This window comes from Rhinatrema bivittatum, chromosome 12 (assembly GCF_901001135.1).
Source record: "Rhinatrema bivittatum chromosome 12, aRhiBiv1.1, whole genome shotgun sequence".
Lineage (NCBI taxonomy): Eukaryota > Metazoa > Chordata > Amphibia > Gymnophiona > Rhinatrematidae > Rhinatrema > Rhinatrema bivittatum.
Window position 1 is genome coordinate 8,801,864 of NC_042626.1, and position 24,393 is coordinate 8,826,256.

The following is a 24,393-nucleotide window of genomic DNA, read 5'->3' on the forward strand; positions in this document are numbered from 1 at the left end:
TATAATCCCCTCATCAGCTCTCCCCCATCACGTGGCACTTTGCTGCATGGCCTACGTGGCCACAAAGCCAGGATGGTCAGAGTAGCTCCATGTGCCTGTGAGTCACGTTCGGGACCCTGGTGCCTCCCCCCCCCCCCCCCCCCCCCCCCAAGGCTTTGAGCCTCGTCTGAGCCATGGTTGTGTGAGTGGCCCCCTCGCTGTGCAATCTCCCTCCCAACCACATCTTTCCCCCTCCTCTAAACTCTGGCTTCTCCCTCCTAGCTGCAGACTGCCCCCCCACACACACTCGCATATTTAACAGTTTTGTGCTGAATTCTTCTGACTTTTTCCCCCCAGGGATGATCAGAAAAGACCCTCCTTCTCAAACATGCTGTATAACATGAGGACTGCAAACCTAGCGGAACTGCGGGGGGACTCTGTTGCCTTTGGGAAGGTAGGTGTTCAAGGTGATTTCTTCTTCGTTGTTCTGTCGCAGCTTCGTCACCTCTTCTAGGCCTTCAGATCCCCAGGGCCAAGGGACAGAAGCCTCTGCGCCCTCCCACGACGCCTCCTGATTCACGTGCAGAACAAATATTGGGCATGACCCCTCTTGGTACCATCCAATATTGGGCATGACCCCATTTGCCTCCATCCACTCCGAGAAGGGTGGTTGTATGTGGGCTCCCCTGGAAAATAAGGGAGCAGCGACTCTGGCTTTCAGGTCACCGGCACGTCCGATGTCCCCATCTGAAAGTGTCCTCTTGCGTTTCTGGCTCGTGGGTTTCTTTCTTTTGAAGCAGGGACGTTTGTAGCTTCAAATCACTGGAGAACCAATCTCTCCAGCTTTTATTTTATCTTTTAATATTGATGCCATGGCGGCTGGTTTTGCTTACGCTTCACTTCTGAAAGCTGGAGACCACCTTCTCGCTGTCCTGCACCAGGCTCTTGTTTGCCACTCCGCACAAACACTGATGCGGGCCTGGTTCTTGATTTGCTTAGAAATGGTCCATGCCGTCGGTGGGTGGGGTGTAATCGGGCCTGCATCAGCCTGTCCTAAAAAGAACGGAGCCAGCTGCTCACCCTCTTCCCCATGATTACAAGTCTCACCCAATTTTAGCCCCCTGTTTGCTGGAGCAAGAATGCCTGTTGTCCAAAGGTGCGTCCATCTGTCTGTCCGTATGCACTCGGGGGGGGGGGGGGATGGGAGTCTGAAACTGTGGCATGGAGGGTATTGGACAGAAGAGTTGTTGGGAATTGTAACTTTTGGTTCAGGTTGGTATGAAGTTGCAGTCTGAGAACGTCTCATGGTCTGTCACGGGTGCTGGATTTTACTTGGCGTGGGGTTCGGAAACGCGCCTGCGGCGTACGCTTTCGGCTGGCTTTATTTATTCCTCCTCTCTGTTTTTTTTTTTCTGTTTCTCAGGTGGTGAGAAAGACCAAAGTGAAACTCGTCGATCTTTACAGACGGCCCCAGCCTGATCCAGTGATGGAGGATGCAAAGCAGCCGAGCGCAGACGCCAAGGCTTATTCCAAAGGCCAGGCTAAAGCCATCGTTGTGGCACTAAGGAGGAACAGGTAACGCTCCCGCGGGTCCTCTGGCCTTGGTCCCGAGTCTGGTTTCCTCGAATGCCATCCTCAGCCCAGCTAAAGCCGGCGCCGGCCCCTCCACAGCACAGGTGAGGGGAAGGAAGTGGGAAAACCGCACACGTGCATGGGTGCTGTCTCCCCCCTGCACCAACCGCAGTCACCGTCCGTGGGCGCTTCCAGCGTGCGGGCCCTGCAGCTGCTAATTTTCAAAGGAAAACTCTGCATGTCCTTTCCTTCTCTTGAAAACTGTTGCCACCAGCTACAGGAGCTGAAGGTGATCGTGGGCTATTTAAAATCCCCCTCCCCCGATGTGGAGAGGTTGTGTTTTGTGTTTTTTTGGATGTATCTTGAAAGGAGTCATGTCGTCTGTTTCCCGTGGTCAGTGTGTCCTGATTGTACAGCAGGGTCTCGGAAGACCCTGGATCCAGGCCTGTATTTAGGGATAGGCAGCACAGATAAACTGCCTAGGTCGCCACATCTTGAAGGGGCCAGATATCTGGGTCGTGGAGGACACTTCTCCCACTTTAGTGCTGTACGCTGGCACCACCACCTCTGCTTCCCAATCTCTGGCAGTGAACCCTGGTTTCCAGCGGGGAATTCCTTGCCTATTATCCACCAAAATGTTAAATCCGGCCTTGGCCAGTTCAGGCTTGAATCTGCTTCTGACATTGGGCCTTGCTGTGCTATGGTCTGCGATACTGACTGGGAGATCAAGAGCAATATTTCTGTCCACCCTGCTAGTGGTAGGAGCCTGAGCACTTGTAGGACGTCATTCCTTCTGCAAGTGTCAATCTTTGTCTTCGCTACCATCTTGGGGAAATGTGTACCAGTTTCCATATTTATCCCAACACTCAGATCTCGCCTTGAACACACTAGTGGCTATGGCTGGCTGTCTCTACAGAGCTTTTTCTTACCTTTTCGGCAGCAGAGCAATTATTGTGTAGTCCTCAGGATTATTACAGGAAGCTTTTCGTACTGAGTTTTGTCTTGGGCTCAAGAATAGAAGTGTAGCTCTCAAGCAGTGCCCCAGGAGACCTGCGAGTCAGTTCAGAAAGTCCTTATTTCCAGTAACATATAAACATAAAAATGACAGCGGAAGACCAAACGGCCCTTCCAGTCTGCCCAGCAAGCTTTCACACTTATTTTTTCATACTTAGCTGTTACTCTTGGCCCTTATAAGTAACTTCTTGGTTCTATTTCCCTTCCACCCCTGCCATCGATATAGATAGCAGTGCTGGTGCTGCATCTAGGTGAAGTATCTAGCTAATTGTTTAGGGGTAGTAACCCCCGTAATAAGCGAGCTACTCCCTCGCTTGTTTTCCCAGCCCGTGCAATTCAGTCCTTGTTGGTTGTCTGAATATAAATCCTCTTTTCTTCATCCCCCTGCTGTTGAAGCAGTGAGCTGCGCTGGAAATGTATTCCAAGTGAAGTATGAAGCTTAATTGATTCTGGGTAGTAACAGCTGTAACAAGCAAGCTACTCCCCTGCTTTTTTGTGGATGCAGATCCTTTTTTCCACATTTTCCTCTTGCCGTTGAAGCATAGAGCAATGTTGGTGTCACATTAACTGTGTATGTTTATTGAATAAGGATATTAATCTCCAGGTAGTAGCCGTCAGTCCTGCAAGCCACCCCCATGCCTCTTCTCTTAGCTATGAAATTTTGTTTTCATTGTCAAGGTTTCTGAATGTGAAGCTGAAAGCTCTCTCATGGTGTAAGACCAGCTCTGGCTTACTGTAAGCTGATAATTTACTGACACCTTTTTCTTTTTGTGATTTAAGGCCATATGTAAAATAGTTAAGTAGCAGACAAGATGTACAAAATTGCAGAGCACCCTCCCTGGACCTCCAGGTTCTCTTCCCTACTTCCTGCCGCCTGTGGAAATAGCTGCAGGCAGTGAGCAGGGGGAGCTGAGCCGGTGCATGCTCGCAGGATCCGTCTCTTTCGGGCCTGTGTGGAGGGTGGACCCTGTGATCCCAGCCCTTGTGCTCACTGTCAGCTGCTGATGCCAGAGCCATGACCTCGCTGGAATGGGTGGGGTGAGGGGAAGGTTCATTTCCAAAATATATGTTCCAATTTTGCAGAAATTGGCACTCAGACTTAACAAGGGATCTGTAACTTCTTAAAAAATAAAATTGAGATTTTTCTCTAGGTTTTCATAGAATAGGAATGCAGAGCCCGGTGGATCTGCCCGTTCTCCTGCCGTAGACCCCATGTCAGGTGTTGGTGGTCCTCAAGGACAGTCCATGAATAGGTTGGGTTTTCAGATCTTCCTAACAGCTTGCATTCACGCTTACCTTACTTGTTCATCCTGAAAACCTGACCCAGTTCCAGTGCTCGAGGACCTCTGCCCTATGCACCCTCATCTGTGGTGGGGTTTTTTGTTTTACAAATTCGAGAATTGGTTAAGGGAAACCTTGACTTGTTTTTATTGCCATTTCTATGAAGGGGAAGAGTGCCAGAGACCAGCGTCCAAGGCTTGCCTCCCCCGTGCCCCCCCCCCAAGGCTGCTGAGGAGCATGTGCTCAGTGGGAGTGGGGGCAATAGCCTATTTCCATGGTCAGCCCCTGTACAGGCACAGAGCCTCCCAGACTCCTTGCCAGTAAGGAGGAAATCGTGTTGGCCAGAAAACCGTCCTGGGAAGATGAGGAAGGGCACGAGAAGCTTCCAACCCGCCTCCCACCAAACACAGTAACGATTTCAGGGTCAATAACGCCTGTGTCCCGCTACGATTTCAGGGTCAATAACTCCTGTGTCCTGCTACCGCTTCCCTTTAACATGGTGGGTTATGATTGAGCTGGTAAGCCTGGAATTCGGGAGGGGGGGGGGGAGGGGCTACTTACTTTTCTGCATTCTGGCTTGGGGAGAAAATTGTCTTAAATAAATAAAAATCTTTTTGCCGTTTCAGAGCGAGCTTTATAAACAAAAAAATGGGGGTTGACATCCACTCGGAGTACGACCTGGACAGTGGCCGGATTCGGTTCCCTTTCGTTCCCAACGAGCAAAATACCATCCAGATCCGCATTGAAAACAGCGGGCCGGGCGAGGTGATGTTCACGCAGTACAGGGTGCTTCGCAGGTTCCATGTCTTCTCCTTCGTGGACAAGAGGACAGTGTCGAAAACTAACCCTCTGCTGCTGAGGCCAGGTGAGAGGTGCCCTTCTGTCATGCCTGATAGACCCAGGGCTAGTCAGGTGCCTAAGTGAGGATAGGGGGCAGCATCTGTCTCTGAAAACCCCTCCTGACTGCCAGGCCCCCGACCCTTTCCCCTGCAGCGTTACATGTATTGGGATCACTGTAGTTCTGTGAGAACACGAGCCCTTTATTTTATTTTATTCTTTTGCACTAGTGATGTCCTTCCTTTCAGCAGCACCCTATTTTATTTAATTAACCGGCCATCACACTTTCAAACAGTCATGCTTGATGGCAGTCCTATGAAAACTATCTTTAAGTAACAGCACCCTAAAATCTGATTCTCTGAATTCCTGTGTTTGGCCCTGGACCTGTTGGGCTTGTGTTGGGGAAATGTCTCCTATCCCCTGCGAACAATGCCATCTAGCACCTCCCCTAGGAGCAGAACCAGAGTATGACTGCTCAGAGATGATTATTCCTCTCCATGCTCTGCTCCCCCCACACCTCCATAGAAAGGAGAAAATCTTGTTACCTATTGGGTGGGATCAGCCTGTGCAGGTGAAATTCCCCATTTACAGCTTTCTAGAAGTCAAAATCCCTAGACATAGAAATGACGGCAGAAAAGGACCAGATGGTCCATTCAGTCTGCCCAGCAAGCTTATGGTGTATCCGCTGTGCCGGGCAGGTTACCTCCATGCTTATCCGTTTCCCAGACTGTAAAAGTCGGGGCCCTCGTTGGGTACTGTTTGAATCGTATTAGAGGTATCCACCATTGGGTACCAGAGACAGTAAACTTTGGGTGTTTGGTTGCCTTTACCATCTCTGAACCATCCCTTCAAGGCCAGCTCTCAATGTGTTGGAAATCACCTTTGGGACAAGGAGTTCAATATCTCTTTATGATTGGCCAACGGTTGTGGTTATTTCAGTGTTTGCTCCTGGCTAGCCCTTGTTGGCCTTGGCTTGGATCCGTTTTGTGGTGCTGTGTGAGCATGCCAACCTGGAGTAAATTATTGGCTGGACAGATTTGCTTTCTATCTTTGTGTTTTTTTTTTCATTTTGCAGGTGACTCCTATGAGGTCCAGGTGCAGTTTTACTCCAAATTCTGTGGCTATTTCCCCATCACGGTGGTGTTTGAGTTTGCGTGCAGGGAGGGTGGAGGTGACCAGCGGTTCAACATCGGGAGGTTCTTGTCAGCTGTGGCAAAGAGTAATCTGTCCAACGAACTGGGACCTACAGCTCCTTACAAACCCTACCAGGCCAACATTAGAAAACCAACCATTGTCGTTGTGGATGATGGCATCAAACCCGAAAAGTAAGATCCCATTCCTTTGAAGACCCAATAGGGTGGGAGAGGCAATTTGAAAAAACTTTGTACTGCAAGACTGGTAGACCTTTCTACTGCCATTGGGTTTAGCTGATAGTATGGGATGTAAGCACTTCCGATAGTCCCTGAAGCTTGCATCTTAAAACAGTTGCTAGCCTCTTAAAGCATCTCTCCCCTCTTCTATTGCTTTCCTTTTAACCTCTATACTAGTTGCAAAGGGGCTGTACTCTTCTATGGGCTATGCCTCACACTTCTCTCTCTTCTTAGTTTTCTAACTTACGACCTGGAAAACACAATCTCCCTGGGAATGTATGATTACCCACCGAAGCTGAAGGAGGTAATCCAGATTGGCCTGGATGCCAAGGGTTTGCCAAGCACTGCACTGAAAGATGAAGCTGCACGAGTCAAGTAAGTGACGGGAAGGGGAGTCTTAAGCTGCTTAGCCCCTCTGCCCTTATGGCTTCCCATCTGCCTCTCCTCGGGCACCATCCTGCACTGCACATGGCTGTTCTTTGGAAAAACTCTAGGTGGTGCTGTAGGGATTGCAGTGGGCTCGCCCCTGCCGGGGGGGGGGGGGGCTTTTCCATAAGTCTAACTTCAGGGTCTTGCAATTCAATTAATCCTTGCCTGCAGGAACCTCCCTCCAATTTTTCCTGACCTTTCTCTAGCAGATCTGGTTCTTGTTATGCAGCGTCCTCTGCCCTGTCTGCAAACCTGCATTAATGCTGAGAGACCTCTCTAAGGCTCGGTGCTGCCTTGCACTAATGCCCATCTCTGCTGTAGGTCCCTGCTGTTCTCCTTGTTGCAGTTCAAAAACTACAACAGCCGCTTCCAGCTGCTGCTGCATCTGGAGGAGATTCAGATGGAAGTTGATATCAGGAGGTACGACCAGACGGACATGCCCATGGTGCGGGATCAGAGGAACAGGAGACTCTTGGTTCTGGAGGTAAGGCGAAGGCATACAACGTAACTTCGTGCATAGGGCGGCAGCAGGAAACGATATGATGTGTGGCTCGCTGCACACCACAGGGGCAGGTACAGCTGGGGCGGGAGCAGGAGTCCACTCTGGAGAGCCTGCTTCCAAAAGTGAGGGGGTAACTCACTCTCCATGCCTGGGCAAGCTCCTGGGACTGCCAGATTGTGACTGGGAACTTATGTCCCGTTTGGAGCAGGTCCAAGACCACCAACCCATTTTAAGCTCTTCTGGTACTGACTGGGCCTCTGTTTCCTGCTGCAGCTTCGCAGCAGCAGCCGTCCAGAGCATTGTGAAACCCCAGGGGCAAAGCAGGGCCCAGGGCTTCCCAGACGTTTCTCCTGAAACAGGTCCAAAATGTCTTTTTAGGAAACACAACTTTAGAGGCTCAATCGCCTAAAATAAACTCCTGGAACCTTGCTTAGAGTGCAGTAAGGAAGGCCACGTTGACAGTGCACGCGCTGCTGCCTCTTAACTCTAAACTCCGGATCCTGTACCGCTGTTCCCGGGCACCCGTCCGCGGGAAGATGTCTCAGACGTGCTCTGCGGGGCAGTGATGTGCTGATGTCTCTCTGGCAGGTCCCGGGTGTGGCTGAGAACAGGCCTTCCGTGCTGAGAGGAGACCACCTCTTTGTGACCCTTGCCGAGGAGCGCGGCGGGCAGAACCTCGTCCACTACAAGGGCTACGTCCACGCTGTGGAACTGGAAAAGGTCAAGCTAGGATTCTCGGACAAGTAAGTGCGCAAGCTGCCCGGGCTCGGCGGCTGCTGGGCAAAATGCGCGAGGAGGCGCACGCAGAAAGCAACGGTTACTCCCTTCTTACCCTCTGCCGGTCTCTCCACATTTCTTAGGAAACCGTGAATGAATGTAGGGTCTGCACCGGTCCCTGGAGCTTAAAGGCTCAGCCCTTCTCTTCACATCCTCTGGATTTCCAGCCTTAGTCTCTTTTTATTTATATTTAAATTTTGTATATGGCCTCCCTGATCACTTTACAATATTCACAGCAGTGTACAACATTAAGATGCAACGTAATCTATCAATAAAATAACTGGTTAATACATAAACTCCTTTTAGCCTCTGCTTCACTGGAGTCCTTGGTGTTTGCAGCTCCTGCCTGTATGTGCGGAAATCTCTGGGAAGGATGAGGGAAGATTTTGATGCTTCCCCTGCAGCTCATGCACGTTCCTCCAGGGGACGCTGCGCTCGGACGCCTGCAGACCGGCGGCTTTTCTGCCCCCCGTCTCCTGATCGGGTCGTACCTCTCTTTTTTTTTTCTGTCTTCTCCCTGCAGCCTTATGAGGGTATTCGTGGACAACATGAAGTTTGACGTCACGTTCACCTTCAGCCGGCTGCCTCTGAGGCTCCAGCATCGGGCGGTGCAGCTGGCTGCGGAGAACCACCTGAAGGACATCCTGTTCCCTTCCTTCTCCTATGGAGAAAGCATTGTGCCCCTGGAGAAGGAGCTGCGGTGAGTGGAGAGGGATCTCACCGGAGCTGCAGGCTGGGTTTTCTCATGTGGGGCTGGGGGGGGGACCTGGCTTCTCTGTTTAAGCTGAAAGATTGCACGTTCGGGTTAGGTCATTGTGATTCTCCCTTCTCCTGCCCATCAAAGCTGGTACAGCCCGTGAGGTGCCGGGACTCCTGGACTCCTTACGGACGTGGGGGGGGTCCTGCAAGCCAGCTCCTTACCTTTCTCTGCATTTCGTTCTTGCAGCCTCTTTGACCGGAAGCTGGAGGAGAACCAGGAGCAGTACACGGCTGTCAAACAGATCGTATCGGGATGCTCCCGGCCAGCCCCCTACCTCATCTTCGGCCCTCCAGGAACCGGCAAGACTGTCACCCTGGTGGAGGCGATCAAACAGGTGCAACAGAGCATGGGGGGGGAGAGGCGGGGGGGGAGGGCTCCGTCTCTTAGATATGCAGGGAGGGGATAAATCACCCCCTGGAAACATGGCTGCCCCCCCCCCCCCCCCCCCCCAATCATCCAGCACCACTGGGCTGCTTTACATAGGAGGAGCTGCCCCGCGACTCTCGGCTGCTCGCTGTGCTCTCTGAGCCTAGGGACAGGCGCGGTGGCACCGTCTGTGGCAGGGCAGAGGGGCTGGGTCTTGATGCCCCCCAGTCTGGCATCCCCGACGTCGCTGCCCCGCGACTCTCGGCTGCTCGCTGTGCTCTCTGAGCCTAGGGGCAGGCGCGGTGGCACAGTCTGTGGCAGAGCAGAGGGGCTGGGTCTTGATGCCCCCCAGTCTGGCATCCCTGACGTCGCTGCCCCGCGACTCTCGGCTGCTCGCTGTGCTCTCTGAGCCTAGGGGCAGGCGAGGTGGCACCGTCTGTGGCAGAGCAGAGGGGCTGGGTCTTGATGCCCCCCAGTCTGGCATCCCTGACGTCGCTGCCCCGCGACTCTCGGCTGCTCGCTGTGCTCTCTGAGCCTAGGGACAGGCGCGGTGGCACCGTCTGTGGCAGGGCAGAGGGGCTGGGTCTTGATGCCCCCCAGTCTGAGTGGCATCCCCGACGTCGCTGCCTCGCGTTCTCCTCCTCCTCCTCCTCCTCCTCCACGCCGTCGTGATCCTCCACCCCTTGTTTCTTAGGTCCTCACCTGTATTCCCACGTCCCGTGTCTTGGCTTGCGCCCCCTCCAACAGTGCCTCGGACCTGCTCTGCCAGCGCCTGATGAAGCACATAGACAAGAAGGACATTTACAGGATGATCGCCCTCAGCCGGGACTTCCGCATGGTCCCAGAGGAGATCAAGGTAGGTGCCGGGGGGGGTGGGAGACTGTGCGGCCCCCCCCCTTCCCTTGCAGGCAGTGCTTCACCAGCACCAGCGGAGCCTCACCGCGTGGGGACTGGTTTGGGGGATTTTTCTCGTCCTGTTTGCTTTTGGGCTTTCACGGGTCCGTATGAAACTGTGGTGCCGTCAGCCTTCGGTCACAACCAGCTTGGGATCCCCCCCCTCAAGCTCACTTGCTCCAGTCATTGTGACAGTCCTCGGCCAGGGGACACTCTCTCTCTCTCTCACCAGGGCTCCTCCCGACTCCCCACACTCCTCCACCCCAGGGCTGTGAGCGCCACCTCTGCAGCATCCCCAGTACCTGCCATATCAGCTGGCAGCACTGCCAGTGAGCCCTCCGGCTGGCTGTGCAGGGCAACCTTCATCCTTATTTGGTAGCCCCTCTAAGGAGAAAATCCTGGTGACGTCACCGTGACACATCCCGTGGACAGGAAAGGTGGGGGAAATGTCCCCCGAGCTTTGCCCACTTCATTTTTTTTGTCTGTCCACTTGCTAAAGGTTCCCAGGATAGGATACAACATAATTCCCCTTGACCTCTGTGGTTGACCACCTGATTATGGCTACGGCGAGCCCCGTGACCGAGAACTCTCTCGCTGCCTCTCCTCAGCAATTACAAACTCAAGTTCTGTGGTTTTTTTTAGGGCATTAAACTTTGTTCCTCTGACTGTCGGGTTCTGGTTTTGCAAGCCACTCCCCCAGCCTCTGTTTAACATTTTTTTTTTTCCTCCTGGTTGACTTTGTCCTTGAATTTTTGTGTTGCATTTTTTTTTAATGTCTGTCTTCCCTGCCTTGAATGTGGGAGTCCTTTTAATTAAATAAATAAATGCGCCTCCCTGCCGTGCTTGGTCTGGGGTCATTCTTTTGCTGGTGCAGTCGCTGCTCTCCGGTGACCTGTGAAACGTGCAAGACACTTTTAGTGCAGACTGCAGGAGCAGCGAGGCTGAGAACCAGGGCTCAGATCCCACTGCTGCCCCTTGTGACCTTGGGGAAGAGACTTCACCCTCACTGCCTCTGTGACATGGAAATACGTCTGGTACCTGAATGAACTTGCCTTGAGCTACCAGTGAAAAGGCAGGAGAGGCATAAACTTTTATTTTTGTTACAGGCCCTTCCCCCTGCTGCTTAAGTAGGAGTGGGCCAGGATCCCCTCAAGCCAGTGCTTTTTGTCTGTTACGTTCACATCTTGCATGTTCAAGGCAAGCCACAGCCTCATTACATCAGAAGAAGCATTGCAGAAAGCATTTTAGTCATACGAGCAATAAAGGCAACTTTATTTGGAAGCACTTGATGGGTTGCCGCCCCGTTACTGTCCTGTGCAGTTGTCCTGGCAGGGTGCAGATTCGTTACTCTATTAACGAACAGGCTGGGGAAAGCCAGAAAGCTGAAGGGGTAGTGGTAGCTTGTTCCAGACTTTGGGGGCACAGCAGCTGAAAGCCTGCAGTCTTGTGCAGCTCAGCTTCATGGCGGGGGGCAGAGACTAGAAGGGCCTTTTTGGGGAGATCGGAGATCTCTGGGTGGGGAAGAGACTCTGGAGCCCCCTATTCACACATTTGAATACAAAGCAGAGGGATTTCAATTTTATCCTGGTTTCTAGCGGTTGCCAGTCCAATTTATGTAGGATTAGTAAAAAACAAAAAAAAAATACAGTGCAAGCAAACAAAACTAAGCAAGTGTTGCACTCTCGCTCTTTCTCTCTACCTCCACTCCACTGTGGCCAGCATCCACCTCTCTCCCTCTGTACTATTGAGCCATTATCACTCCTATCTCACACACCAATACCAGATCAGCTCTTGCAAAAATACTTCCATAAACTCCTCCACACACATTCAGTTACACAGAGCGAGAGACAGCCAGCCCGATGGGATGCCCAAGCTCGCCATATTTCAAAGCATCTGCAGCTGTTTGAAACTTAGAAATAGAAGCATTCTTAATAGTCAATTTATTTGTATAATGGACCTTCCGGAGGGTAGCCCGGGAGCTCACGACTCTTCCGTTTCACATCTTGCCACAATAATTTGTGTGACCGGCTGTGGTGTCTTTGTACAAAGGTCCAAACCTGGCAAACGTGACAGGAATAATTTAAGCTTTTACCGCTGTGCAAACTGCTATCTGTAAAATGAAATCTCCAAATCCCAATGCTTTTGACTCTCTTGCGTCTTCCCAGCAGACCTGAGAAGATGCCCACCCCGCCACAGTCTCCAGCATGTGTTCACTGCTTCCGGGTAAATCTGAAGTAATCTTTGAGGTCAAATCCCACCTCTGAAACAGCTTCAACCCATTCTCTGTAATAGGGGAAGAGAACCCTTAAAACTGTCCAGTGACCTCTTCACCAAGATCCCTCGGACCTCAGAACTTTTGAGTTCTGCTCTTCCAGAGCGCAGGCTGTGCTCTTCATCTTCCTCAGTTTCTCCCGGTTTGCAGCTGTTGATGTCTGAGGTTTTCTGGCTCAATCTCTTTTTTCTCTCTCCCATTTTTTCTTACCTATTTCAGTTTTTCACATTCCCTCAACAGATGCTTTAATACTTTGCCTTCCTGTTGTGCTATCCCCTTCTCCTGCTTTTCCTATTCTTCTCTTCCTATTCTTCCCACCTGATCTTACCTCTATTCCTCCTGGATTTCTTCCTGCTTCTGCCAGTCCAGGATCCTCTCTCCCCAACTCTTGCTAGCTTTCCCGTCACTTTTTTCTCCCACTGCTCATCCTCTTGTCACCCCTCCATTTTCCGTGTACATTCACACACATTCTTGCTGTGCTTTTGTTTTTAATCCCCAGGCTAACTGCATTCAGGGGCAGCAGTCTGACTCCCCTGGCAATATGATTGAGGGCGCAGTCCCAGCTCTAGACTGAGATGCTTCATGGCAGACTCGTGCACTTGCTGGGCTTCGAATGCAGATCCATCCTCTTGGATCTGTGCTCTTGAGCCAGAGGTGCAGCCACTTCTGGGGGGCAGTGCCAGTGGGATTCAGACACCTGGGGGTGGCACACACATCTGGCTTCATTTCTGTCTCTAACCCAAACGAATTTCTCCCTTTTTAAAAACTTTTTCTTTTATTATATTAAGCCTAATCAATATCAGAGGACCACAAGGATAGCAGGTATAGCCCAAACCGCTCCTGGAAGGATTGTGATATGAGACTGAAATGAATGTGACGCACATGTGCCGGTCTCTGCATCAGTCAGCATACGCACAATATACAGCTGGCGACAAAAAGAACCGGTGTCCATGAAGGGTTTAGTGTTTGCAGATGTTCCTGCTCTGCGGAGTTATGACGCTGCTTCCTTTCCTCCTGTAGCCGTGCTGTAACTGGAGCAACGAGAAGCAGGGTTACGTGTACCCGAAGAAGGGCGTCCTGATGGAATACCGTGTGATCATTACCACCCTGGTGACCGCCGGGAGGTAGGTGGCTGCCCCACAAGACGTATTTCTTCTGATGCGTTCTAATAGCTCACGTGCCCATGATCTCTGGAGAACTCTTGTTTTGGGCTTAAGCAAATATATCCCAGCCCCGCTAGTATTTAGTTTCCTCCAGGGCTCTTGGGGGCTTAGTAAACCTCTGCCAGCATGTTCGCTAGCTGTGCAACGGGTTGTCCTGAGATGAGACCAGTCTTTCTCCATGTGTGCAAGCAAATGGTTCTGTACGGTCCGGCTGAGATAAGCACAGAGGATCCCGAATTGTGAAGGGAAAGCCAGGGGCACTTAGGGCTACGTTCATCGTCTGTTCTTGTGTTTTGACTTCCCAGGCTGGTTTCGGCGAACTTCCCTCAGGGGCATTTCTCGCACGTGTTCATCGATGAATCTGGGCACGCCGTGGAGCCAGAGTGTGTCATCGGCATTGCAGGTGGGAGAGGAAGCGGGCCGCTCCCTTTCTCTCTTGGGCCTTCATTTCTTGGGAAAACACTTTCCAGCTTTATTGATGTGCAGGGCGCCTTCCGAGGGTTCCCCTTGTAACATCTGGATGCTGGGAGGCGGCGTCAGTGCATCGTGTGCTGCGGTTCTGTGGCTGCCTCCAGTTGTGCATTCTCACGCCCAATGAAGAAATGGTTCTTGGCTGGAGGGAAATCTGATTGCAAATTCTGAAGGGCATACAATTGTTCGGTCATGGCGGGGGGGGGGGGCGGGAATAGGGTTGCTATTTTCAGTCTGCTCTTGGTTTTAGGGATATTGGATGTGATGGATCACAATAGCAACAAGAACGGAGGACAGCTGGTCTTGGCAGGTGACCCGAAGCAACTGGGACCAATCCTGAGGTCACCACTGGCCATCGAGCATGGTTTAGGTGAGGGGGATGGGGGGGAGGCCGAGCGCTCGTGTCTTTCTACGTTGAGCTCATATACCCTACCCTGAAGTGCCTTTCCCAGAGAACTAGGTGATGTGGTGCTCACCAAAGCATCCCCAGACAATGCTGGGAAGTGTGAGGGTCAGCAGTCATGCATGGGCAGCTCCCTCACATCTCCACCTTCTAACCCCGTTAGCCCTAACATTTAAGTGGAAAGTTCTCCAGTTTGCCAGGCTGACTTGTAGTGTTTAACCTCTGCTTTCAGGTGTCTCTCTGCTGGAAAGGCTGATGACGGATAATTCCCTGTATCAGAAGACATCTGGACAGTACAACCCACAGTTTGTCACAAAGCTACTGCATAACTACAGGTCCAGTGTCTCCATCCTGTCCTTGAGTTTCTCGCTTTGCTGAAGATGTGCATGGGGCCATGGGGATCTGCTTTCAAGATAGGGTGGTGCTCAGCAGTACTGAGTCCCTCTGGAAGGGAGGGAAAGGGATGTGCAAGACCTGTGCTTAGTTGGGTAATTAGCTCCATGTCCTGATGAGGCCACAGCACATTTTGGGATGAATGCCCTACAAAACATGCTTTGCCATGTTCCCTCTGCCTACCCACCCCCGTTTGGGCACTAATCTTCAAGCTGTCTGAACACCCAGGAGCAGCTCTTGCAAGAGCGACAGTCACAAAACTAACAATACTTGCGGATTTATGAACTAATTCAGGTCAGATAAGGTCATAGCTGACTCAGTTTAGGAAATTGAGGCAGATTTTTGTAGGTGTGGAAGGTTCACCTTTTGTGTTAGGCTGGACTGACGCACAATAGGGGGGAACCTTCTATAGCGTTGGCACTTCTGGTCTAGACGGTCAGTTTTCTCTCTTGGCAGGCACTCGGCCTTCCAAGACTTCCACTCTTCTTTTTTTATCTCCCCTGGGTCTGACCTTCATATCTGCCACCTAGAGGTGGGCCACAGTCATCTGCACTGCATTCTGGGAGGTGGGGGGGTTGCAAACTCTAAGAAATAAAGATGGCCGCCCTTCCAGCCCCACTTTGTTGCTGTTTTGTAATGAACAATAATTTTATTGGAATTCCTGAGAGAGGATAAAGCTGTGCACACTGGCAGGCCTGTCCTTGGAGGAGTTGCCAGGGACATTCTCTGAAGTTTTGGTGATGTTTGATCGGTCACCCAGGTCAGATTGTGTCCATGATATAAGGGCCTTACATGTGTTGCCAATCCATGTTTGCTTAACGTGTGAACATGGAACCAGAAACAAGCCTGACTTGGCATGAGCTTAGAATTATTATATATGTAATTACAAAACAGTTTTGCCTCCCCTCAACACGTTAGGTCCCACTCTGCCATTCTGAAGACTCCGAATGAGCTGTTTTATGACAACGAGCTTCAGGAGAATGCAGATGAGATGATAAGCCATTCGTATTGCCACTGGGACCATCTGCCAACGAAGGTAGGACTGCCTCGAATACTGGCAATCTTGTGAAAAGATGTTGCTGTAACTTTCAGATCAGTGTTATAAAGTAAGAATAAGCCTTTTTTGGCAGGATAATGCTGCCCTAGTGTGCATTGTGACCTCTGGATACAATTCCCTCAAGTCTGTTGGCTTTGTGAATTTTATATACCTGTTTATGGTCCACTGCTTATTAATCATGAACTCCGAGAGGCAGGGTAAGAAGATGCCCTTTCCGGCATTCCTAGCAATGCACAATCTGAGACCAGGTTTGTGGGGGAAGTGTGGTGGTCAGCTGAGGCACATTGCTGCCACTTAGCTAGGCAGGACGTCTGCATTTTATCGTGCAGCGTTATACTATCTTCCAGCCAGTTGTACATGTGTTGTAAGTTAATTGAGAACCAATGTGTGTGTGTGTGTGGTGGTCTCCCTCCTTAGCTCTCAGTACCACTAATACTCAAGATCTACCTCCACAAATCCAGCCCAAATTTCAGCCTGTCCAGATGTTCTGCCACCACTTTAAAATGGCTGAGTTGGAACTTCTAGTTTTCCTCCCAAACCCTCTTTCCCTCTGTGGATGGTGCTGTTGTCCTGCTGGCTCCCTTGGCCTGTAACCTTGGGGCCATCTGTGCCCCTCTCCTCCCTTTACAGACATCAAAACACTGCTAAAATGTCATGTCTTCTCTAGACCAGTGGTTCCCAGCCAGTCACTGCCTCTATAACATGCACACTTTCTCTCATGCATATTCATTGTGGGTATCCTGGCTGAGGGATCCCCTGGACAGGGTTGGGAACCACTGCTCTAGAAGGTCCCTGAAATCCATCCCTTCCTTTCTGAGCATGCTACCAAAATGCTTGGACTACTGCAGCTTGCTCTTCACGAGCCTCCCGCTGAACCGTCCTTCTGCACTGCATGGCGTCTCTCTTCCTTCAACAGCGCTATGAGCATGCAGTCCCTCTTCTCACGTCGTCATCGCGACACTGTCTCCCTACCTCGTGAACGCTGGTATCAGGCAGGTTGGTTTGGTCTGTGCCTTTCTCCTCCGCTCCGTGCTTTCTGCTTTCCCTCGCCTTATGCCTGGAGTTGCTGTGTCATGTGCTCCCTTTGGGCCATATTCAAATCCTCTTTAAAAACTCACCTTTTCTCTTTGACTGCTTTCACATCCTAAGCACTTCCCATTTTTGTTTGTTTTATGTGACTATCGGTTTAGAAATGGCCGATAAGACCAGTGGGGGTTCCTGCAGGCACTCGTTGCTGCTTGGGACTCATCTCACACTCTCCTGGGGTCTCTGCCCAGAACAGCAGGGCCTGACTTATTTGTATGGAAAAATGTGGCGCCTGCAACCAACACCTCTGGTAGGGGGTAGAGCCCTTTCCCAAGCAGCGGCCCATCAGGAGCCAAATCCTGTACAGTTTTGTAGGATGAAAGCTCTGCTCTTTCACCAGGCGTCTTTAGGCCAAATGCTTCTCTGTGGCACCCGAGGTTTCTTTCTTATTTTGTGTACTGTTTGATTTTATTTTTTTATTTTTATTGTAATCCGCTTGGAGATTCTCACTGGAAAGCAGGTAAATCAATTGCAAGTGAGTAATGGTTACTCTGCCCGGGTGTGAACTTCTGATCGTCCCAGGGGCCCTGAATTAAAAGGTCACAAGCCTTAGAGAAGTGGTAAACGGGCAGGGAATTATTGGCTGCTTAATTTCTGATATTGTAACGACGTAAAACAAACTGGGTTTGTGAGGTGGTGGAAAGGGGGTGCGTGTGATCCTCCCTCGTCGGCCCGGAGACCCCAGGCTGCCTGCGCTGTGCGCTCACCTATCCACGGCCACCTTGCTTTTGATGCAGCAGACGTACAGACCCCTGGGCCTAGCATCCTGCAGACGTACAGACCCCTGGGCCTAGCATCCTGCAGACGTACAGACCCCTGGGCCTAGCATCCTGCAGAAGGGCCAGAGGGACACAAAACACAATTTTTAAACTGAATTTGGGGTCGCTTTGAGAACCTCGTGGGAGTCTGCCATGCTGCCCCTCCTCCTTGGCTCTATGCCTGTGGCACTATTTCCCGCTCCTCGTCAGCCCATAAGAGGGGCAACCGTAGAAAACCACGGTAGAACCAAAATAAATGCTAATGGCAGCCCTGGCCCTCCTTTAAGAACCTCACTGCACATCAGTTTCATTTTTTGCCACAAGCTCAGCTGGGCCGCACCTGACCAGGTAAGCACTCTCGCCGTGCACTCTCTAGGGCCAGTGGCTTTCTGCCAGATGTACTGAGTCAGTCTAATTTTAAAAGGTCTTCCCCCTATGACTTTGAAGTTCTTATCTCTGCGGAGCCAAGTGTGCTGCTATGGCAACTACACAGCTTTAATCTATAAATATTCATGGTCTCTAGGCAAATATTCAGTGTACAAGTGACTCTTGTATGTGACTCGTCCACCTGGGGGTTCCTAATTGCTCCGTCTGAACTCTGGGACTCTTAGGCCACCTGCTCTCCATAATAGGAAGGTGTTTTTCTGTTTCTTCTCTCCAGGAGTTTCCAGTCATTTTCCATGGGGTGTTGGGTGAGGACCAGAGAGAGAGCACTAGCCCCTCCTTCTTCAATATCACTGAGGTGGAGATTGTTCTGGTCTATCTCAAGAAACTGCTGAATGCTCAAGGGAAGGCAGGGCAAGGCAAGATTTCCCCCAAAGAGATCGGCATCATTTCCCCTTACAGGAAACAGGTGAGGCAACCGGGTACACTTCTCTTAAAGGATTCTCTTGGAAGATTTTGGTGTAAAGCGGGTGGGGGAGAAGGTGGTGAAAGCTGTTGGGTGAGGAAAAAGTAGGCTTGTGCAGGGCGCAACGGTTCCCAAAGTTGTCAGATTGACAGCCCCCCCCCCAGCAGGGCCGGCTTGGGTGCCATGTGTAAACCAGGAGCAGCACCTTCCCTGGCACGGAGGGTGGTGGTTCCTCTGGATCGCTCTGGGCGGCGGTGTATGGCTTCCCATGGCCGGGGGCGAGTGGGACCTGGAGTGTAAGGTGGTGCTGCCGCACCCCCCCCCCCCCCCCCCCCCCCCCCCCCCCGGCCAGTCAGGTTTTCAGGATCTCTGTGGGAGAGAGCCACTATGTGCAAATCAATCTCCTGCACGTTAATTGCAAATGTCCTGAGAATCCCAGATGGCTAAGGGGATCAGCAGGGAAGAGCAAGGACTTTCTGTACGTTAGAGACCAGACATCCACTGCACCGGATGCCGATTTAAGAGATTAAGGTTCCGGCAATGATCAGACAGTACCGCAGGTGCCAGTGCAAGACATGGTCCGGGTGTGCGTGGCGTACGCCGTGGAAGGAACGATGCTGCGTTGCAGGGGGTGTGGAGCCCTTGTCCTAGCTCTTTACACAGGGCCTGTTCCTGGGTTTACGGGTCTGCTTTTTTTTTTTTTTTGGCCTTCTGATGTCCGGAATCTCCGGAACTTGACCTGCTTTTCAGAACAACGGCCCACAGGTGAGGGGGAAAGTTGGCAGCGCACTTGTGACAGTTTGTTTTTCTCTGTTTCTTTACCAGGTAGAAAAACTGAGAAGAGCTATTACCATTGTTGACCCTGCGCTTAAAGGTCTGAATGAAATCAAGGATTTGAAGGTAGTGACTTTTTTTTTTCCTAACTTTCCTACCCCTGTACTTAATAGAGGCAGCAGCCATACTGCACTGGAACTCAAAATCCTCTGAGAAGGATCAGTGGGCACAAGGGAAGCACAGAACCCACTTAAAATGCCCCCTTCCTGCTGCACAGGCTGGAAGGAGAGCTCAGGTCCTCGTGTTCCTGCCCCAGAAGTCCCTGTTAGGGGGGGAGGGGTTACCAGTTCGGACTCATTGTGGCGATGGTGATTATGTAAAGCCTTTGCAAGAAATCGCACACCATTAATATGCAGAAATAGCCTGTCCAGTGGTGGCATTAAATGCATCGCTATCCTAGACCCCTCCTCGGCCTCACAGCAGCTGCGTGACTGACCATCCACCTTCTGCTGGCTAGCTAACGTTATTCTTCTCCATTTGCATGGCACAGGACCTGCACTCCCAGCATTCAGCCTCTCCTATAGTCTAAGTTCCCAAGAAACTTGACTCAGATCCCCATAGGTGGGCCAGAAACGCCCCTCACCCTTCCAGTCCAGTACTAGTACTTACCAAATGTTTGTGGCAGTTTTAGGTGTGTTGTAATGAGATTATGCTGTCTGTTTCGCCAGACTTTCTATGTCCATAGTCTCATTTGGGCTGCTCCTTGCTTCAGTGGACTCTTTCGTTTTACCAAAGATGGTGCAAGTGGGGACATAGGAATCCTAAACCTGTCTTTGTGTTTAGAAATATCTCTAAATTGAATCCGTACTTGTCTTGTGTATTTGCGCGTGTTCGAGCCGTGTGTGTGCTGCTCATGCCCTGCGAACCTCTCCCCTCATGCAAAGACTCCACTAACGCCCAAGACTATGAGACATTTTCTCCCACATGTCTTATTGGCTTCTCCTAGTATAATCCATCTCTCTCCCACAAATTGGCACGCTCTCTAACTTTCTGGTGTATGTGCGTGCGTCGGAGCCTGGCTCTCCTCCTTCTCTTGGCTTCTTCCTAGGTGGGCTCTGTGGAGGAGTTCCAGGGCCAGGAGCGGAGAGTGATCATCATCTCCACGGTGCGCAGCTCCGTAGATTACGTCAAGATAGACGAAGACTTCAGCCTGGGCTTTCTCAGGAACCCCAAGGTGAGGTGTCCGCTAGCTCGGGTCTCTGGCATATGAAGGCAGGGGGGGGAGGGGTAATATCTGAGGCCTCCCCACTAAGCTTTCTGCTCTGTCCCATCTCCTAGAGGTTTAACGTGGCTGCCACCAGAGCCAAGGCCCTGCTGATTGTCGTGGGGAATCCGATCATTCTCAGCAAGGACGTGAGCTGGTACAAGTAAGTGCGGTGGCATGAGTAACGGAGGACGGGGAAGACGACGTGAGCCGGCCTCTGCCGACATGTCGTCTTTGTGTGCTGGGCTGCAAAGCAGACGCCTGGTCTGGTCATTCTTGGCACTTCCAAACTAGACTTGAGGCCGCTGGTTATTCTGCTCCGCCAGGGTACAGAGGACTAAAAGTGGATGACTGTACGTGCACGTAACTCGTTGCAGTTATTTTGCTGTGATGTGGGAGCTGGCGTTCAAGTAGTGGTCACTCTGTAGTGCACCCCATGCCCAGAAGAGCTGAGAGCTGCTGCTTGACCAAGACTGCATTTGCTGTGGTGAGACTCGAAATAACACCTGCTGGGCTCTTCACAGGCAGCGATCCTCTTCTTACCGGACCGTTGTAAGAATTCACGAAATGTCACATCAGTAAACGTCCATGTGGCCTTTTATTGGTCCAATGAGGAGTTTTGCATCCTCTTGATAAAAGGAGAGAATGGGAGAAGGCCGTCCTCTGGAGTCTATGCCGTGCAGGAGATGCACACTTCAGGTCTCTTCCAAACCCAGCAGCTTCCTCCTGCTGCTTTGGACTCCCGGGTCGGTTGGCATTGTGGCTGTGAATCAGCACTAGGAACCTTCATTCACAACTGCCTGGGGATATCTTTTCCCTCTTGTCCCCACCCAGTTCCTCTGCTGGAGGCCATGCACCAAGGTTCCTGCTGGAACCCTAAATTCAGCCACTAGGTGTCACTGTCGCCCAGTGATGGGCTCACTCCCAGCCCTGGCTGATCCAGGAATCAAACCCAGCAGCACTGCCTCAGCCAGAATTTTTTTTATTTAAAGCATGGGTACACAGGGAGATTAGAGTAACCCCCCCCCCCCCCACCCTGAGGCATTTCCATAGGTAAAGCAAGCTTAATCTGCAGGCATGCTCTGTTATAAAATATGTAGTTATAGCCTGCATACATGCAAGTTTACCCTCAGTGTGAAGAAGGGTTTGCACTTGTGCACATAACACTTTTGCATTTTAAAGTTTTGTAAACATTTGCCCAGAAAAATTTTTGGCCTACAAACGAGTGTGGTGGGATGCATCGCAAAGAAAGTGCACCTCTTACCTTTTGATGGCTGGCATAACTCGTGAGCGTATTTGATTGTAAGTTTATGGGCTGTTACAGAATTAACCCCGCAAAGGACTGTGGGGGTTTTTTTATCAGTGTGCAGTGGCTGTCTGGAAACAGCACTCCCTCGGTGCTGCTAAAACTCCACTGTGCTCTACGAAGCACGGACACGTTTGGCCGCACTGAGAGGAAATGTTCCCAGGGGGCAGTGCATTTTCAATACCCACGCATGTAATTTTCTGGCAAAATTCTGCTCATGGGGGAAGCAGGGGCAAGCTTTCAGCTTGACACACAAGGCCAGGGATAAAAAGCATGCAAGGTCTTGGTCCTGGTGTGGACACTGAAATCGCCCACTGCGGCAGGAAAAGGCAAGTTTGCTTACTGTAAACAGTGTTTCCGTAGATGGCAGAATGAATTAGCCGTGCTGTCTGGGATGTCCTCCAGCCTCTAGGCAGAGTTTTTCTCTCAGCAATTACAGAGCTTTGGCGCTGGGTGTGTCTTCCCCGCGTGAATCTCAATCTTCTGTAATATAGCGCATCCAGCAAAGCGGTGTTTCCGGAGGGGTGGGTGGTCAGCATGGCTAACTCATCCTGCTATCCACAAACACCATTTACAGTAAGAACGTGCTCTTTCCTGGCAATAGCAGGGCTGAATTAGCCATGCTCTCTGGGAGTCCCCAGCCTCGGGCTGTGTCCACTATTGCAGGCGTCTCCTGAAGTCCTGAGTGCACAACTCTCCACTGAAGGCAGAGACAGTCTCATGGCCTCAACACCGCTGAACCCAGAGCTGCATCTGAAGCCGTCTGGTCCAGACGGTGGTGGGACGTGAAGATCAGCAAAGACAATCGTGCTGCTGCTTTACAAATGTCCAGCAATGGCACCCGGTGAAGCAGACACTGCTCGGGCTCTGACTGGAAGAGTCACTGATCGCTTCGTGTAGTGAAAATGAATGCACTGTGATATATTCAGCTTGAAATAGTTCTTTTCCACTGGTAGGCCAGGGGCATTCGGACTGAACGACACACAGAGCTGAGATGTCAGAAGAATGTGCCCTTTGCTTTGTAGCACGCTGAAGTGTTTACAGTCCAGACGCTCCCTAGCATTGCTGTGCGGCTGTGGGAAGAGCGTCTGCAATGTAATGGTCACTTGCAGAGACTTAGACTTAGAACCTTTGCTTCCTTCGGAGTCACTGATTCGACACGCGTCGAGTACGTCATCTCTGAGGATGCGTCGCGTCTCTTCCTGGTCAGTTGGCGGCTGCGTCGTTTGATTTGCATCGGAGCATCGTGCGCAGGAATTGGTTGGCCTAGACGCGTGCTCAGGTTCCTTAGGCCGAGGGGTCCCGGACGTGCTGTGTTGCGACGCGTTCGACGCATCTGCGCCAGCGTCACGGCCACTTTGTGGCACTGGCTTCGGTGACCTGCCGGGCGGCGCCTCTCCTGAAGGTCGGGGGCGGGGGGAGGGAGGCAGAAAGTGCTGGGACGGTCTCGCCCTTCTGGCCTTGCTTACCCAGGGAGGATGCCCTCGTCCTCTGCCGGTCTGTCCACTCTTGGTCCCGGGGAGGACTGGGAGAAAGGGCGCGTGATCTTGAGCGCGCGGCCTCTGGGCCTGGGTGACGAATGACCACAGTCCCAGCAGTTGGACTGGTCGTGCTGAGGCCCCAGGCAAATGTAGCAGTAGTTAAGGCCATCGGCGATGGACGTAACTTTACTGCACTGGTGGTTTAGGCGCTATGTTAGCACTGAAAAATGCTTTTTTTTTTTTTTTTTTTAAATCAAAGGAGAGAGAGCTCTGTGTGCGACTGGTAGTGTGGGAAAAAATGTACTGAGGAGATGGCCGCACAGAGCCAGAGAAGCTGCGCCTCAAGGCTGCTGGAGGACGTCCCAGGCACCAGGGCTAATTCAGCCCTGCTATCAGTGGGAAATCTGAACTAGCACTGAAACTTTTTCGATCTTTTTTTGTTTTTATTCTTAACCTTCCCTGTTCAGAAGCAGGGTAAAGATTTTTCTGATGAGGTTTGTCTTGGTCACACCCCCCCCTAGATTCCTAACATACTGCAAGCAGGAAGGTGGCTACGTGGGATACTCGTATGAGGAAGACAGAATGGAAGAGGAGGATCTGCTAACCCAGCTCCGCTCCCTAAGGCTGAGCATCGAGCCGCCAGGTAAGCAGGGGCTTGGGAAGGCTTTGTCTGTCTGCAGCTGCAGTGACATGAGAGAGGGGGTGGGCATCGTTGTTTAAATCTTAAGGCCCTGAGACAATGCAGGCACAAGATCACCACCTCAGCCGGCTCTGCCCAGAGAGGCTGAGCACCTCCTGGTTTTTGGCTCACTGCATGCACGCACTGCTGTTCTTGGAGCTGCACATCTGGATGCATGGACAGCACCAGAACTGGACTGCATTCTGGGTTTGGTCCAGGTCAGGTGCCAGCCCCCTGTGCACGTAGCATTTGTCACCATTGATTGTGTGTGTAGAAAAAAGTCATTGAGTGACACGTTTATATATAGACCCTGTGAAAAATGGCCACTGGGGCAGAGGGGAGGGCAGATTTGGATTCTGTGGTACTGCATGGGCACAGCCCTTCATTCGAGGGCTGCTGGTTGTTGGAGATCATGGGAGGAAAAAACAGTAGCGCTGTCCATGGGATTTGAGGTGCGCTTTTAGTGTCTGCATGTTCACACGTCGCATCCCCCCCCTGGAGAAGCAGGCACTGTCTCTGAGCTCTTGTCGACTGTTTCTCCTCCCCACCCAAATATCCCATCAAGGAGTATCTTGTACAGACACCGGTGCCACTGGGCTGTGGTGGTCCCGATTTCCAGCTTTGATTGCACCAACGTCTTCAGAGCTGGTGAAAG

General features: G+C 51.5%; 1 protein-coding gene across 1 annotated transcript in view; it reads left to right on the forward strand.

Moving 5' to 3' along the window:
• Positions 1–24,393, forward strand: part of MOV10 (Mov10 RISC complex RNA helicase) — a 34,886-nt gene that overhangs the window by 8,138 nt on the left and 2,355 nt on the right. Inside the window, exons 3-22 of the mRNA XM_029572281.1 lie at positions 337–433; positions 1,403–1,554; positions 4,473–4,711; positions 5,759–6,008; positions 6,288–6,428; positions 6,804–6,966; positions 7,573–7,727; positions 8,285–8,461; positions 8,708–8,855; positions 9,582–9,743; positions 13,074–13,177; positions 13,522–13,619; positions 13,938–14,057; positions 14,323–14,425; positions 15,402–15,519; positions 18,046–18,237; positions 19,060–19,134; positions 20,117–20,242; positions 20,347–20,435; positions 23,581–23,702. Of these exons, the coding sequence (XP_029428141.1) occupies positions 337–433; positions 1,403–1,554; positions 4,473–4,711; positions 5,759–6,008; positions 6,288–6,428; positions 6,804–6,966; positions 7,573–7,727; positions 8,285–8,461; positions 8,708–8,855; positions 9,582–9,743; positions 13,074–13,177; positions 13,522–13,619; positions 13,938–14,057; positions 14,323–14,425; positions 15,402–15,519; positions 18,046–18,237; positions 19,060–19,134; positions 20,117–20,242; positions 20,347–20,435; positions 23,581–23,702 (2,831 nt within the window). The remainder of the gene's footprint in view (positions 1–336; positions 434–1,402; positions 1,555–4,472; positions 4,712–5,758; positions 6,009–6,287; positions 6,429–6,803; positions 6,967–7,572; positions 7,728–8,284; positions 8,462–8,707; positions 8,856–9,581; positions 9,744–13,073; positions 13,178–13,521; positions 13,620–13,937; positions 14,058–14,322; positions 14,426–15,401; positions 15,520–18,045; positions 18,238–19,059; positions 19,135–20,116; positions 20,243–20,346; positions 20,436–23,580; positions 23,703–24,393) is intronic.